The following is a 17,700-nucleotide window of genomic DNA, read 5'->3' on the forward strand; positions in this document are numbered from 1 at the left end:
GCCTGCACCTGGGGTCTTGCCTGGTGTGATAGACCCCAGCCTCTATGGATCTTGTACTCAGAGCTTGTTCTTGTGCTGCCATGATTAGTGCCTCTGTGCTGTCTTTCAGTCCAGCTTTGTCCAGCCACTGGTAGGATTTCTGGATATCAGCCACCTCCTCTATCTGCCGGTGGTACATACCGTGCAGGGGCCTGTCCTTCCATGATGGTTCCTCGCCTTCCTCCTCTTTCTTGGGTTTCTGCTGCCTGAGGTATTCACTGAGCACGCTGTCAGTTGGGGCCATCTTCGTGATGTATTCGTGGATGTTTCTTGTCTCATCCTGGACTGTGGTGCTGACACTCACCAGTCCCCGCCCCTTCCTTCCGCTTAGCATACAGCCTCAGGGTGCTGGACTTGGGGTGAAACCCTCCATGCATGGTAAGGAGCTTTCTTGTCTTTATGTCAGTGGCTTCTATCTCCTCCTTTGGCCAGCCTATTACCCCAGCAGGGTACCTGATCACGGGCAGGGCGTGAGGTGTTGATGGCCCGGATCTTGTTCTTACCGTTCAGCTGACTCCTCAGGACTTGCCTGACCCTCTGCAGGTACTTGGTGGTTGCAGCTTTCCTAGCGCCCTCTTCATGGTTCCCATTCGCCTGCGGGATCCCCAGGTACTTGTAACTGTCCTCTATGTCTGCAATGTTGCCTTCTGGTAGTTCAATCCCCTCAGTTCTGACTACCTTCCCTCTTTTTGTTACCATCCGACTACACTTCTCCAGTCCGAACGACATTCCAATGTCATTGCTGTATAGCCTGGTAGTGTGTATCAGTGAATCGATGTCTCGTTCACTCTTGGCATACAGCTTGATGTCATCCATGTACAGGAGGTGGCTGACAACCGCTCCGTTTAAGTAGTCGGTATCCGTAGCCAGTCTTGTTAATGATCTCACTGAGGGGTTCAGGCCTATGCAGAACAGCAGTGGGGACAGAGCATCTCCTTGGTAGATCCCGCACTTGATGGTGACTTGTGCTATGGGCTTGAGTTGGCCTCTAGTGTTGCACGCCATATCCCCATTGAGTTCCTGATGAAGGCTCTTAGGGTCCTGTTGATCTTGTACAATTCTAGGCATTCCAGTATCCAGCTGTGGGGCATTGAGTCATAGGCCTTCTTGTAATCAATCCAGGCAGTGCACAGGTTGGTCAGTCTGGTCTTGCAGTCTCGGCTGACCGTTCTGTCTACCAGTAGCTGGTGTTTTGCGCCTCTGGTATTCTTGCCAATCCCTTTCTGTGCCCCGCTCATGTATTGACCCATGTGCCTGTTCATCTTAGCCGATATGATGCCTGACAGGAGCTTCCATGTAGTACTGAGGCAGGTTATTGGTCGGTAGTTGGATGGGACCGGTCCCTTCTTGGGGTCCTTGGGGATCAGGACCGTCCGACCTTCGGTTAGCCATTCGGTGTCTCTCGTTAACTAGCAGCTGGTTCATTTGTGCTGCCAGGCGCTCGTGGAGTGCAGTCAGCTTCTTCAGCCAGTAGGCGTGAACCATGTCGGGCCCTGGTGCTGTCCAACTCTTCATACTGGAGACCCTTTCTTGGATATCTGCCACTGTGATGGTTACTGGACCCTGTTCAGGAGGTCGCTATGGTCTGCCCTCAGATCCACTAGCCACTGAGCATTGCCGTTATGGGTTGTGTCCTTCTCCCATATGCTCTTCCAGTATTGCTCCGTCTCCAGCCTTGGTGGTGCTGTTCTGTTATTGTTCCTTGCCACTGAGAGTACACCTTTGCTGGTTCTGTGAAGAACAGCTGGTTTATTCTCCTGCCTTCTCTCTCTCTGGTGTACCTCCTCAAGCGGGTGGCCAAGGCTGTGAGTCTTTGCTTGGCAGTTTCCAAGGCCTCAGGTATGGACAGCTTGCTGTATTTCTTATGCATCTTCTTTGTCGCACCTTTCTGCAACTCCGTTAGTTGGCTAACCTCCCTCCGTGCTACTTTGATCTTGCCCTCTAGCCTCCTTCTCCATGGAGGTATTGCCCCTGTGGCTGTTCAACTTGTAGCCAAGCATCTCACTGATCACTGCTGCCGTAGTGTAGATCAGCTTGTTAGTGTCGGTAATCGTGGTTGTAGGTATCATCCGTAGTGCTGCGTTAACATCATCTAGCAGACCTTCTGAGGGTACTTCACGTAATCTTGGTAACCGCCACGGGGATCCAGGTTTCAAGCTTGGCCATGATCCTATCCTTCAGGTCAGTTCCTCTGGCACTCAACGATCCTTCTCTTATCGCACTTGGGGCTATGTACCCAATCTCGGGTGGGGTGATGATATCTCCCCTGACCTGGCGTCCTGACTCCTCTATATATATATATATATATATATATATATATATATATATATATATATATAGATAGATAGATAGATAGATAGATAGATATATGTATATCTGATTTAAAACAGACAACTGAAGATAAACTTTTTTTTTTCCAAGAATAAACAGGACTACACTTTAAAAGGACTGTCAGTACCTGTGAGTAGTTGTAGTCCTTGTACGGTAGAGAAGCCAAGGCAGTGGGAACAGGAAGTTTGGATGATAACAGTTCTCTCCTGATGGCCACGCCCCTCTCTGGAGTCTCAAGGACAGCTTCAAGTTTATAATTCATAATCTTACGCAGGGTTACAAGATTCATCACCTCTGCATCACTCAGCAAATGGGCACCTCTCTGGAAAGAATCATGGGCGAAACAGTGATATTTTTTAAGAATCTGAGGAACACAGAACATCATATATATATATAGTTTTGTATTGTGCTTCCAGTATAACCTGACAACTTACCTGAGAATCTGAGAGGATGGCCATACATTCCTCCAGACTTCGGGGCTCCGACGGACAAACACTTGGAGGAGCACATTGTGTCTGAGCAAGAGAATCCCCAGAAGATGTACCACAAAATTCATTCTGAATCACATCTGCAGCAGAGGAATCACATGAAAAAAACCACAGCAGTTAGAGCAGAATCATCTTCAGCACTGGGTACACATGCTATCAAAGCTAGAAGCACCCGCTATGAGTCTCACCCTCTTCTCTAAATGATATGTCAGCTTCAGAGGAAAGTTTCACGTCTGAAGCAGCTGCTAAAGAGGTAGGGATGGTTGCCAAAACACTATTAGATGTCTTCTGGGGTTTCAGGGCTGGGAGGGACCTCATGCAGCAGTCCTCTGTCACCCAGGGCTTCGGACTGGGAGTGGAGCTTATAATGGTACTCTTGAGTGAAAGCGAGGACTCTGTCTCTGCTTGCTCAAAAAATACATACTTTACGGCCAGAATCAGCGCAAGACCAAGGGTTATCACCTGTTCCAGGTCAATACTGGAGAGAGAAAAAGTCATAAATCAGTGGACGCAGGAATCAATAATGCAAACAGTGCAATATTCCATGGTTTACCTGCTGAGCTTAAGAGGCAATATGGTGCTAGGAGAGTCCAGTCTCTTTGCTACAGGCCCTTCCACTGTGCGGTTTTGACCTGAATGTTCGGCTGTCAGTCGAGTGTGAGCATGAACCAAAGCCAATCCCAGAGACTGAAACACAACATCACACAGGCATCATCGTTCAGACCTAAAAATGCTTTATAATACACAATGTTGACGACTAATCTAAATAAACATCCCCACCATAGATGATGGGAACTCACCATTATGATTTTAACCCTTTGAGTCACAGGATTGGGCTTGTTATCCTCTTCCTCAGCTAGCACACGGGAGAAGTGGCTCAGCTGCCAGATGGGGCGCCCCTCACGACTTTCCCTTGACAGCTACACACAAATATGCAGGACCACAAAAAATAATAATAAAAAATATATATCACAGTTAAACTCTATTAACTTATTTCCTTATCTCATCTGTGTTTATTTTTCCAAATGTTACATGCACATCTCACCTCCAGCACCAGAGAGACACAGGCAGGGAAGAACGTCATGAAGACAAAGTAATTGGCCAGAACAGACATGCAGCCAAAACAACACATGATCTCCAACTGGGGCACACCTAGAAAAAAGGAAGAAACACAGCTGAAATCTGCTTTTCCACACGATCAAGCGTCAACACAACATTTCTAACACACAGAGCATCACTGATGATGCTTATAGGTGGAGAAAGAGCCGCAATCCTTACCAGACATGGTTCCGATTCCTATAACCAGACACTCAACCACAGCATCCAGGGTGAATGTTGGGCCCAGGATGGCCATGCCGTGAGAAATGTTCTCCCTCACCTCCTCCTATTCCCGACACACAAGACTAATTCATTAGTTAAGGATGATTTACACTTATGTCCCCCATATGAATAAAGCCACATTTCATACATATGGTAAGACCAAATATGTGCGAAATTACCTGAGAGTTTGAGCTGAGGGCAAATTTAGCCAACGCACAGGCTCTGGACAGGTCAATAAGCAGGAGGAAAAACGGCAGCGCTTCACTGCAGGGAGAGCAGACAAGTGTCAGCTAGGAAGTGACCTGGAATACTTTCCTACAGCCTCTGCTTTATGATACCCAAGTGTCATCTTACAATTACAGATCAGTGAACTTAATCTTACAACTGAATTAAATGATTTGTCTCTAATGTAAAGGAGCTGCAGAGCTTCAAATATTTTGCCATAAAATTGTGAAACAATGTGTACATCACCCTGCTGGTAAATGTTAACTATTTTAACTACCTGATCTCACTAGCACATTAGCTGCCTCTTATCCTGCTACTACCAACTGTGTTAGCTATGCAACTAAGGCAGTTTTAAACATGGATTCGTGATTTTTTTTTTAAAAACACACTCCCACACTCTCACTAACAATTATTTGTAGAAACAGAAAAAGTAATAACTTTTGACAACAAAGTAAGCTGACAGCAATTTGAGGCTCTTCTGAGAAGGAAGTACAGTGTAGTGTTACCTCAGTCTAACTGAAACTCTTTGCATAGCCTCAAACAGGGACAACATGTCTATCCTTATGCTTACTTATTTTCTTACTTATATATATTTATTATTGCTCATTAATAACACAAAGGTGTTTCTTACTGGATTAACTATGTTAATCAACAGAATAATAATTTAATAGAATACTTAATTGCTAACATAATCCACTGCCTATTTATAAGTATAATTCACTCTGTACACTCTCAATATGTCACAGACCACTTTAAGAACCACTCTCCTAGTGTACATGTGAGTCCATGTGAAACACTTACTTCAGACCTGTCAGCTCCTTCCCAAAGAAATGGATGACGACTGTACTGAAGACAAAGCTGGAAAATACTGTAAATAATCCAGCAATACCTGGAGAAGGAGGAGAAATGGAATGTTGGTCTATTTTTTATGATAAATTTGTTAGCCAGTCATTTGTTTTTCAGTCTGAATGAAAAGCAAGGAAACAAAAGAATCCAAGTAGTTTTGTGTTAAAATTGATATACATTAAAATTATGTTCTACATTAAATCCACTGACAACATTTTATGGCAATTCAAACAGCTGAAGCTGGAAACTAGTACAAGAAAAACTGTGGCCACTAATCAGTGGTGATTATACAGCCAAAACAAATCTGTATGATGTGAGAAGAATGTTTACTGCTGTCCAAAACTGGAAAAACAACAACAACAAACATCTCATGATACTGACCTAGAATATATTTGGATCCAAGCTGTCTGAGATTCTTGAACTGGAAATAAATATAAATAATGGCCATGCACCGAGTGACTGTCAGAATAACTGCATCACTGCTCTGGATTTTCTGCAAGACAAAAAAAAAAACAGAGTGGGTTAGTGTAGACAAAACTCCGGCAACATTTCTTAAGAGAGTGCCACACCAGCCTCACCTCCTCCTCAACTTTGGGGCATTGGTTCCACTTGCACATCTGGTTGCTTGTTGCTAGGCTGTTCATAGACACGAAGCACACGGTCAAAGCCAGGGTCCCCACGATTACCTCCCATGGGTGCGAGGCCACCAGCAACCCATGAAGTCTAAATAGACGTGCCAACATGGTCTCAGGATAACTTCCGACTACACAAGATCCCAGAATGACCTGCGTTACAAGAACATCGTCCAGTCACTGGTAGTTAGCAAGTCTGACTTCTGTACGGCTTTAAAATCAAAATGCAGCTTGTGTGATGATGGCGAAATACAGTGAAAGACGATCGTTAAGTTTAATATACACACTCGGTCGCCGCAGTGTTGTCAAAAGGATTTTAACAATAGTATTCACAAATGTATCATTGCGATACTCCTGGTTAGCATTACCTAGATGTTAACACACTGAGGCTATATTAGCCCAACTTAGCTAATGCTAGTTACCGTAACATCGGTCAACATTAGCTACGCTGACTAATTTTAAAGCCTGTCACAAAAAATAACTTGATACTCCAGGCTCATTACATTTTTAAGTACTACTTTGTATTTTACTGAAACATGTGAACATACAAAGAGAAGTTTCTTCGTGGTCAGAGAGTCCTTTCCATAGCGACAGTGCCCTTCCCACAAATTGCTTAGCCTGCTACATTGCCTGAGCTGATGTAATGAAACTAATATGGCGATCCGGAAATACTGACGTCAAGTATGACACAATCCGCTCGTGAAGTCCTGACGTATGAACCAAAACGTCCTACCCGTATTATAATTTGACGGTGATATGTGACTAAACCTAACCCAACCCCTAACCATAACCCCAACCATAACCATAACCTTAAGAAGTATTCCGGATGGGTGAGAGAAAAAGAAGTTAATTCGACGTTGGTTTTGTGCGCATGCGCGGCGTCTGCGCAGAAACATTCACTGTGTCCCAAAACGTCGGCTGCATCCTCCTGAGGCCGCATTTGAAGGCCGATTACGTCACAGCCAGGCGACGAAGGCTGTCCCAATTCGTCGACTCCTTCAAATGCGGCTGACAAATGCGTCCTTCATTTCCCCGAATTTGAAGGATGGGTCGGGTGTGTCCTTCGTGGCCCACCATATCCCAGAATTCATAGCGCGGCCCAGCCAAATTTCAGCTGCCAACAATGGCGGCCGCTACTAAGTTTTAAAATTAGTCTTATTAATCTTTCTGGGTCACAAAATAAACTTCTAACATATTTTCAAGCGAGAAAGTAGGTGTGTAAATTACAAATATCTGCTTGGTTTATCAAGACATCGCATATTTGCAAAAGTGCGCCGACGTTTTCGGAGACGTCTGTTACCCACCTGCTCGATAGCAAGCCGGGGGGTTCAATGGTCACTCCAGCCGGCGAGAGCAGCGGACTCCCGGCTTCATTGTTTTCAGACCCCCGCTCTTTCGCTAGTCAGGTTAAACATGATATACAAGTCACTCGGATAACTTAAAAATGTAATTGTTTGGCTTTTTTCGGTGTTTTATTTGTTCTGGAGTAAATCGGGTTGGCTGAGATCAAAGTTATTAGATTATTAGATTAAATAAAACTTTATTAATCCATCGGGTGGGTTTCTCCGGGATTTTCACACAGCTGAATAAACGTCAAACAGAAAACTGATTAAACCGAACTGTGAGACGGTCGAGAATTTACGCCAGTGTCCTGTTATATTTTAGATAGCAAGGAGCAAACAGCCGAGTTTATTAAACTCCACCGAGATAGCGGTGACGCAAATCTGAAGGCTAGACCGTCCCATTTCACAGCCTCGCACTTCCGGCCTTCTTGGTCTTCGAAGGACCCGGCCCTCGTAGACCGCGAAGGCCGGGTCCTCCGAAGGATGCAGCCGACGTTTTGGGACACAGCTATTGGGTAGGATGTTTAGTCGGGTAGGATGGATTCCCAGAACACCGGCTCCAAGCTCCTACTGAGGCTGTTGCCGTTATACCGTTTGGTAGTACAGTGTATCTTATGTAACACAAACAAGCCCCTAAGAATAATCAGTGGTCGTTGTCTGCATCGGTCGCTTTTATTGGCGCTGTTCATGTGGATTATGTCTCAGCTTTTTTTAACTCAGAGATGAAGGCGGTGGCCCAGTACTTTTGTTCAGAGAAAAAAAAAAAAAAAGGTTTTGTCCATTTCCTGATTTCTTACTCTTTTGTATATTCGTAACACTTTAGATGATCAAACAAATATCAGACAAAGATTATCCAAGTAACCAAAAAATGCAGTTTCTAAATTATGATTTCATTTATTTATTGGAAAAAAAGTTTATTCAAACTTACCCGGCCCGTGTAAAAAATTCCTAAACCCAATAACTGGTTCTGTAAGTTTTTGTCATAACAATGACAATGGCAATGTGGAAGAATCTTAGCCCAATCTTCTGTGTAATTGTTTAAATGCACCCACATTAGAGGGTTTTGGAGCTTAAATAATCTGTTTAATGTCACATCAAATATTTTCATTCGTTTTTGAGTCCAGACTTTCTTTAGGTCACTTTAAAACCTTCACTTTGTTTATTTATTTATTTATTGCTGCGATTTTTTGGATCTTTGTCCTGCTGCATAACCCAAGTGTGCTTCAGCTTTAAGGTAGAAACTGATGGCTGGACATTGTCCTTTTGCAGTTTCTGGTAAAGACCAGAATTCATGGTTCCGTCAGTTCATCCAGGTCCTTAAGCAGCAAAGAAGCCCCAGACCATCACACTACCACCACCATGTTTGACTGTTGTTATGATGATCTGTTTCTGAAATGCTGTGTTAGTTTTACACCAGATGTAATGGGCCTTATTACTGAATCATGAACACTGACCATAAGTGAGACTAGAGAAGCCTGCAGTTCTTTAAATGTTTTTTCTGGGTTCTTCTGTGACATCTTTCCAAACGTCCATTGAATCGACACATAACATCTGATAACATCCAAAGAGAGGAGATTTGGGTAGCATTTCTGCCTTAATAAATGAAATCATAATTTAAAAAAATATATGTCATCCATTCATTCCCTTCCACTTATCTTTGTCAGGATCGCCTATCCCAGCCACCATATAGGCGAGAGGCAAGGTACACCCTGGACAGGTCGCCAGTCTGTTGCACGTCTAACACATAGAGACAGACAACCAGCACTCTCATTCTTGAGTGGGCAATTTAGAATTACCAATTAACCTAACCCCACTAACTGCATGTCTTTGGACATGTGTGGGAGCTGGAGTGCCCGGAGAGAGCCCACTCAAACGCAGAGAGAACATGCAAACTCCACACAGGAAGCCCCTGACCAGGTGGTGGAATTGAACTCAGGACCTTCTTGCTGTGAGGCAACAGTGCTAATAACCACACTGCCCAATTTAATTTTAAAACCTTCATTTTGTATTTACTTGGATTATGTCTGTATAATATTAATTTGGTTTTGACACTAAAACATTAAATGTGACAAATATGAAAAAAAAAAACACAACAAAACTATGGAATCAGGAAGATGGTAAATACTTTTTCTCAGCACTGTTGCTAGATGCTGAGTTCTGTAATACAATTTTTTTTCTTATTCATTGCCTTCATTTGCCTATAAAGACAGCCTCAACATTTTTTGATCAAATAACTCCTTAAGTTATTACTTACTTACTGAATCTCTCATGATCGACTTTTAGTCTGAGGATATTTTGTGAATATGGCGCTTGATCTAACTGTTTGAATCTAGCTTCAAGACCAGAAATATTTGTGTTTATATTGTGCTCACATAGTGGTCACTCCTACATAAAGCTGTGTTTATGTATGAAAACCTGGAGCCAGGCTGGGAACTTGGCAGAGACAGAGCGGCCTTTCACAGTGTGCAGAAGGTAGCTCTTGGATAGGTTTACAGCAGTCTAACAGCATTTTTTTCTTTTTTTTTCTTTTTTTTTTTTTGTTGTTGGCCCAACCCTCTGTCTCCTGTTATTGCTCCTAATCTGACTTTTCCTTCTTATTTACAACACTGACAGCAATATTATCCATCCAAAGGTCTCATTATTAATTTGTATCCAGTATAGTCTTACAACATATTCAAGGCCACAACATTATAATCATATAAACCAGCAAGGCACAATTCCCTTTCACATTTATTGTCTTTAAAGAACATTCCTGAGCAGAAAAGACTGTAAGACAGTTAAAATATGATTGTTTGTCTATTCATCTTGTTGGATGTGGAAATTTTATATTTCCAACAAACGGTGTTGAACACTTCTGAGAACTTTTATGAGAAAATATCTTGGTAAGCAACCACTGTTTGGTGGTGCCTGTAATCAATGGCAACAGTATTTGTTTTCCTTTCGCACATGCTCAGTGAAGCGAGGCTTATTCTCGGAAGACACACAGAGAGTGGGTGAGAGAGTGAGCATATGGCACATAACTGTTAGACAGTTGTGGATAAATAAGTGTTGCATCAGTGCGGTAATACAATACTCAATTAGAGTTTTGTGCAAGCAAATGACACAGAACTCTGTGGAGATCCACTCTATGGAGAAGTGGTGTGTTGTAAAAAGCTTCTCTGATTCTATGAGTGTTTTTGTTGTTTGATTTCTTACCTTTAAATATCTACCTCAGTGTTCATTTCTTGGCTTCTCATCTGTTATACACAACTGTGTCATGAGCCATTACAAGCGTGTTTGCCATTAACCTCTGTTTGTAACATCCATAGACTGTACCTAAACTTGCACATATTTAGGCCTTCACCGTTGTTTCACAAACTCCTGTTTTAGCTGGTGACTGCATAGGAAACCCACATTCTCACGTTTGCACATTTGCAGTGATTGCAAGTGCATAAAGATAAATGTGTTTTCAGAGGTCACCTCATGGGTGAATTTATGCTGATATTGGATTAAAAAGAAGCTCTCAACCATTTAATAAAAAAACAAACAAAAAAACAGATCCCAGTCTTTTCCCAGAGTTTTAATTCTTCTTTTAATTTTTGAAAGTAATTTTTCTTTCATTTATAAATAGATTCACTGGTTTAAAAAAAAAAAACAGCATTTGCATTGCATTTCATTTTTAATATGTGTTTCTAAAGCATAATAAAGCACGTGACTGGGTTTAATGAGTCAGTGTTAGTTGTGTCACATGTAAAACTAAAACAAGGTAAGTGGTTTCCGGTGTCTCTTTCTGTTTCTTTGTATTTTTGTTTTCTAGGTTAGCTTTATAAAACCAACTTGAAGAGAGAAGAAAAAAAAAAAAGACACACCTCAGAACCATATATGCCTGCGTGAGAACACCTGCACGCTATGCTTTTTTTTTTTTTTCAACTAATGCCTGGACTTTTGTTTCGCATGGTATGTTAAAGTATTACATTTATGGCATTACTGATAATAATAACCAACCTGCATGACTTTGAGTTGACATTCATGAGGCACCAAAATCACCTATCTACATTTCAACCTGGCTCATATTAGTCACTCGTGTAGGTAGCATGTTTAATTTTCACGTGTTTTTAATAGGCTGATTATAGTTTAAATGCGTTTAAGCCAGTATCTTAGAATTCTTTTGAAGAACTAGTTTGCTTTTCTGTCATAAAGAACAAAGCCACTGAACGACCGTAGGAGACTGATTTTTTTTTTTATTCTTCCCCCACCCCCCAAACCCTAGAAATGACCTCACTGTTGAGTTTTTTTTTTCACACACCACCCTCAAGTTTTAAGTCTTGAGAGCTCCCGCGACTGGTACAGCTTTCTTCCTTCTCACCCTTCCTTTCGTCCTTAGTGAGTTCAGATGACTCCAGCCACGGGGTTTTAATTCATACTATTTTAACCAAATTTGTTCAGGAAGCAGTCGTTTCAGCAAAGCGCATTTGCAGAGGAAACCCGCTTTTATTTGCTCATTTCTCCCTCTTAAGACAAGTTTTTTTCTTCTTTTTTTTAACCTACTACAGAGACAAACACGTCTTTCTGCTTTTTCTTTCTTTTCTTTTCTGTTCTTTTCTTTCTTTCAGTTTTTTTTAGACTTGAGCTGTAATTAGGTTCGTGAACCCCTCCCTCTTTTCCGGGTTATTTCTCAGCGCGTCTCTGTCCTGTGGTCCTCAGCTCAGCACGGTCATGACAGCTTGTCGCGCTTCTTCTGAACACGTTTTCCTCTGATTAATAACGTAACACGGACATTTCTTCAAGTTTGCGTTGTCCACAGATGCCGCGACAGCAGTGTGGAAAAAGTGGAGGGGCAGGGAGGATGAATGCCCACTTTTTTTTCTGACACAAGTAAGTTTTCATTCCTCTTTTTTTCATTCTTCACTTTCGTGAGTCGAAGTTTTACTTTCGAAGCAGCGAAGATGGAACATTTGCATTAAACCCAAGTTTTGACAACTTTCAGGTTTAAAAACTGCTTGCCAGGTCTTTTGGGGAGATCGGCACCAGCGTGAAGAGCAAGGTGAGGGCTTTACACAGTATGGAATGTATTCATCACATCTAAACTAGCTCTCCCGTTTGCTATTGTATATCATAGATGGCAAAGGCCTCCCAATTTCATTTCTGTCTCTGTCTACTAAAGAGATTAGATCATATAAGCTATATATTCTATAGTATTCCGTTCTTTTTGTTGAAGGTAGTTGCAATGACAGTCTTCAAACAACAATAAACAGATCACACGTTTGGAAGTAATTAATATAAGTTGTTTTGATCTTATTTATTTATTTATTTATTCATCCACTCTGAATTGATAACTTCTTTTAACTTCTTTTCTAGTGTATAGTCACGTCACCTTTGTGTTTTGGTCACACTTTTTAAGGGCACACTTATAAATTTCAGACGAATTTCTCCTGTTTTGAATTGGGAGGTGTTGTTTTTTTTTAATTAGGCCTATGAATTTTCAAAGCAAATGACAATGAGGCAGCGATATCCATGTGAAATCTGTAAAAATGAATTTCCAAACGTAAAGGTACGTTTTAATAGCAATTATATGTCTTTCTGTGTGTTGTATTCTTCTCATTATATAAAGAAAAAAAATCATATACGTCAGATCTGAATAAGACCCTGTTTTCTGTTTTGTTCTTTGAATAATAACGTCCGCATATACAATAAAGAAATGCAAAATGTTACCTTTGTACTGTAGAAACTGTAAGTATTACAAGCTACTTAGGAGTTGGTGAAATCTGATTCTGTTTCCTCAGAATTTCTTAAGTAAATAATTGTTGCCAGAATATTTGTTTTATTTTTTTTTAAAATAGAGAATTTATTGAACCTTCCGACCATTAAAAAAAAAATCAATTGAATGTCAATTTACATATATTTGTATTCATTTGTATAATTTTTGCCACATCTATTTATTGCTTAAAAAATAAATGAAAATCAGTTTTTTCAGGGAAAAAGTGATGACGTAGAAGTCTCACAAACTGTATCAAATATTATACACTTGGCGTTACAAAGTGACACTTTCTTTCTTTTGGACACTTGTCACACTTCTATGAAGGTAACATAAGATAAGATAAGATAAGATAAGATAAGATAGATTTTTATCGTCACTGTTACCAGAACAATGAATCACAGTTTGGCATCTCTCCATTGGCAGCATGTAGGTATAACATAAGTATCTACACAAAAGGATATGCACAAGTTGTATACAGACACAACACACACACACACACATATATATATATATATATATATATATATATATATGTATATGTGTGTATATATATATATATATATATATATATATATATATATATATATATATATATATATATATATATGTGTGTATATATATATATATATATATATATATATATATATATATATATATATATATATATATATATATATATATATATATATATATATATATATATATATATATATATATATATATATATATATATATATATATATGTATGTGTGTATATATATATATATATATATATATATATATATATATATATATATATATATATATATATATATATATATATGTGTGTGTGTATATATATATATATATATATATATATATATATATATACACACACATATATATATATATATATATATATATATATATATATATATATATATATATATATATATATATATATATATATACTGTAATAAATACTGTTTATAAATACAGTGCAAGTGTCCGTGACTGCTAGCAGCACAGTTAACCTTCAATCAGGGTGGAGGTATGGCACGTTTGACACCCTGTGGGTGTCTTTGTTTGTCTTTGCATGGCTTCACTTGCACAATAAACAAATCAGCTGGCTCTGAGGGGGTCAAGTGAGAGACACTCCTTCTTGTAGAGTAACGCTATTCTAAAAGAAACTGAAATGCTTTTTTTAGGTGATTAGGTGTTTCTGAAGAATAACATTATCTGTTTGGTTTATGTTCCTTCATGTTGTGTTTTCTCTCACTACAGAATGACCCTGCGATGTTTATCACTGCGACTAAGAAGAAAGCAGTTCCTTCCTTCTGTCCTGTCATTGCTGACTATATGTGTCTTGCTATTGTTCTGTGTCAAGCACAGCTACATCACTGAACCTTCACATATCGCTACGGACATGCAGATAATTCCCAAGTACAATATTGATTGCTCTGCTATTTATGACATGGACCCAGTGGAGGTGGGGAAATCTCTGCTAATCAAAAAGAAAGACGTTGTGGAGAGTAAAGATGAAAGTCTAGCTTATCTTACCTCTAACTGTACTTTATTCAGAAAGTACAGGGGTTATGATAATGTGTGTGTCACAGAAGAGGAGCAAGACTTTCCTATTGCTTATTCTTTGGTTGTGCATAAATCTGCCTGGATGGTAGAGAGACTCATCAATGCACTGTACTCACCCAGTAATATCTACTGTATCCACTATGATCAAAAGTCCTCTGTTCAGTTCATATCAGCCATGGAGGGTTTGGCCCAGTGTCTGCCCAATGTATTCATTACCAGCAAGAAAGAATCAGTATATTACGCAAGCATTAGCCGATTAAAGGCTGATCTCAACTGTCTGTCTGATCTTTTGGGTTCAGAAGTCAAGTGGAAGTATGTCATCAACCTCTGTGGCCAAGACTTCCCTCTCAAGTCCAACGTGGAGCTAGTGTCAGAACTAAAGAAACTGAATGGCAGAAACATGTTAGAGACGAGCCGACCCACGCCAGCTAAGAAACAACGGTTCACCTTTCACTATGAGCTGAAAGATGCCAGCTTTGAATATCAAAAACTGCCAGTGAAAACAGAGTATGTAAAGAACCCACCACCACACAATATTGAGGTGTTCTCTGGAAACGCCTACTTTGTACTTTCCCGGAAGTTCATTGAGCATATGAATGCCTCAGGTGTAGTAAAAGATTTTTTGTCCTGGTCAGAGGACACCTACTCCCCAGATGAACACTTTTGGGCAACACTTGTGCGACTGCCAGGTGTCCCTGGAGAGGTGCCTAGATCCAAGCCTGATATCACAGACCTGATGAGCAAAACCAGGCTGGTGAAGTGGCAGTACCTGGAGGAGCAGCTGTACCCACCGTGCACAGGGACACACGTTCGCAGCGTTTGTATATATGGTGCTGCGGAAATGCGTTGGTTGCTGAACTATGGCCACTGGTTTGCCAATAAGTTTGACCCCAAAGTGGACCCTGTACTCATTCAGTGCCTTGAGGAGAAGCTGAAGGAAAAGCAGAAGTTATTTCAATCAGTGTCACTGACTTGTCATAAAGGTTAAATGATGGCTAAAATGGATCGGGAAAAATATTATCTTCTTTCAGTAATTTTTCAAATTTGACTGCCATTTCTTATAAGTCATTATCTTTGAAGTTACAAATCAACATAACTGATTAATTATAATGAGCTATAAGTAATAGCGAAGGGGACTAATCACTGTTTTCTGGTTTTTTAGAAACCGAAAGTTTAAGTGGAAAAGACAAAATGAAAATAGCGTTTACAGCTCTAATATATTACATCGGCACTGTTTGTTTAAGGAAAGGCCTGGCTGAGCTGCATTTTTTTCTCAGGGCGTTCTGTCTCACTTGAGTCAGTTTTGTATCTACAGAGACAATGTTGGTTTTATGTATTCAGTTTTTAGATTTCCAAGTGCAGTTTACAAAAAACACACCCACCAAGAACATGTCTTAGCAGAAACAGTAATCTGCTTCTCGTTGTGAATGGGGAAAACTGGGATAACATTTGTTTTTCTAAACTGGCTGAATGAAACTGTAATGAGAGGTAATTATGACATAATGAATGGTTACATTTTAAAAGCTAACATGCTCTACCTGTTTCTGACCGATTCCAGTTCCTCTGATACAGTTAAGGTTTCACTACAGATTCAGTTTTTGGATCTTTTTGATGGTGCTATTGCAAACTATAATAACAAAATATTATTTCCTCAACACACAACATGCTATCTGGACAGCACTTTTTTCTAATTAATGCAATGGAACACATTGGATTGGTTTTACACAGGATACTGTGTAAAACAGAGGAGAGGTCATCTATTCTATGTGATCTATTCCTCACAAACAAATCGAGAGCTAATTTGTGCAACAATCTAATTGGTGGATGGATACAAGCTGCTTTAGTAAGGGTTGATACCAACTATGTATGTAATGCAGGTTTGCATCAAACTATAACACAAATTAGAATAATAAAAATAAACAGCCTCTTGGTCTTAGACTGTATATAAAAGATTAACAGAACTTCTATTAGGTTATAAAAGTGAAGGTCATGGAGAAAACAAATGCAAGTTCCTTTTGATGAGGAAATAAGCCTGTTGTTCATCTGATATGGCTTTATCAAGTGACCTGCTTTACATATGGTGTGAAATACTTCCTTGTGATTTTTTTAGTCTTTGTTGCTTGAACTGAACTGAATACAACAAGGTGTTCATTTTACAAATTATGGTCTTTAATAAAGTGAAAAATGACAACATGTTTCAGAATGGGCATACTCTGTTATGTATAGCTAGTACTACTAGGCATGGATTGTTGCTTGTTTTCTCATTCAAATCCATCCCCAAAAGTTATGCCTGGTTGAGGAAAAAAAACCAAAAACCACAAAGGGCAAAAGACTCCAAATAAAGGGAAGCCTCTTTACATTACAGTTTATACTTTTCTTTTATCTTTACTGCTTTCGCACAGACGTTTTGAGTTTTACCAGAGGCAGGAAATGAACACTGCAAAAAAAAAAAAGTTCTGTTACATTTAGGATTGCGTACTGAATGTCATCACAGTTATTCATTTAAAAGCATTACAGCAACATGAATCGATATGCTGATCGCCACTGCTGGTCTTCTCTCATTTGGTGTGATCAGATACACTCATTGCACATCAGTGTATGTAATCCACAAGAAAGTTAAAAAAAAGGGGGGGATATCTCAAGAGTATCTCTGTTGTTATCTGAGCTCTATTTACATGTTTACAAATGTCAGCAGTGGACAAACATAGGAACATATTGCAGCTACCACAACTCTAAGCAAAACAGTAATTAAAAAAAAGTGGTTTACATAAATCAACCATGCTATTTATGTTTATAATTAGCACTCAGCTACGAGGCTCCTATCGTAGAGATTACATCTTTGAGCACATAAACAAGAGAAGAGCAGACTGTCATGGTTCTCGCAGGACTGCTCTCTTTTGCATCTACTGTCTCTCTTTCTCGTTCGTTCATTTCTCAGGTGGAGTTGGGCAGGCGCTGCATTGCTCTGACCCACTTTCAGCCAGCACACCTGCTTGCCATTATCGCATCACTTATGGGAGTAAAAGGGTCAGCAGAAACCTTACTCCTTGCCAGCTCATCTTCACCCTTGTGGTGGTAATCAGGTTCTCAACTTATGAGTGCCTTCTGTTACCTGACCTTGTTCTCTTGTTTGTGCTCCGAGTTGATTTACAGTGTGTGCCTTGGCTGGA

General features: G+C 40.0%; 2 protein-coding genes across 2 annotated transcripts in view; one reads left to right on the top strand and one right to left on the bottom strand.

Moving 5' to 3' along the window:
- The window catches only part of LOC116315906 (3-hydroxy-3-methylglutaryl-coenzyme A reductase-like), a 12,199-nt gene extending 5,451 nt beyond the window's left edge, over positions 1-6,748 (bottom strand). Inside the window, exons 1-12 of the mRNA XM_031734347.2 lie at positions 6,430-6,748; positions 5,828-6,034; positions 5,631-5,742; positions 5,205-5,292; positions 4,358-4,442; positions 4,137-4,242; positions 3,904-4,010; positions 3,659-3,778; positions 3,412-3,545; positions 3,047-3,336; positions 2,805-2,938; positions 2,498-2,692 (exon numbers count right to left, since the gene is read on the bottom strand). Of these exons, the coding sequence (XP_031590207.1) occupies positions 2,498-2,692; positions 2,805-2,938; positions 3,047-3,336; positions 3,412-3,545; positions 3,659-3,778; positions 3,904-4,010; positions 4,137-4,242; positions 4,358-4,442; positions 5,205-5,292; positions 5,631-5,742; positions 5,828-5,992 (1,536 nt within the window). The 5' untranslated portion in view covers positions 5,993-6,034; positions 6,430-6,748. The remainder of the gene's footprint in view (positions 1-2,497; positions 2,693-2,804; positions 2,939-3,046; positions 3,337-3,411; positions 3,546-3,658; positions 3,779-3,903; positions 4,011-4,136; positions 4,243-4,357; positions 4,443-5,204; positions 5,293-5,630; positions 5,743-5,827; positions 6,035-6,429) is intronic.
- Positions 6,749-11,520: 4,772 nt separating this feature from the next.
- LOC116315933 (beta-1,3-galactosyl-O-glycosyl-glycoprotein beta-1,6-N-acetylglucosaminyltransferase 4) lies at positions 11,521-16,723 on the top strand. The gene is made up of 3 exons (XM_031734380.2): positions 11,521-12,078; positions 12,191-12,247; positions 14,225-16,723. The coding sequence occupies exon 3, from the start codon at positions 14,226-14,228 to the stop codon at positions 15,516-15,518; it is 1,293 nt and encodes a 430-aa protein (XP_031590240.1). The 5' UTR covers positions 11,521-12,078; positions 12,191-12,247; position 14,225; the 3' UTR covers positions 15,519-16,723.
- The last annotated feature ends 977 nt before the right edge of the window (positions 16,724-17,700 follow it).

This window comes from Oreochromis aureus, linkage group 7 (genome assembly GCF_013358895.1).
Source record: "Oreochromis aureus strain Israel breed Guangdong linkage group 7, ZZ_aureus, whole genome shotgun sequence".
NCBI lineage: Eukaryota > Metazoa > Chordata > Actinopteri > Cichliformes > Cichlidae > Oreochromis > Oreochromis aureus.

Bases quoted from the DNA above. Each gene is read 5' to 3' on its own strand.
- LOC116315933 (XM_031734380.2), top strand. From the start codon at position 14,226: ATGACCCTGCGATGTTTATCACTGCGACTAAGAAGAAAGCAGTTCCTT.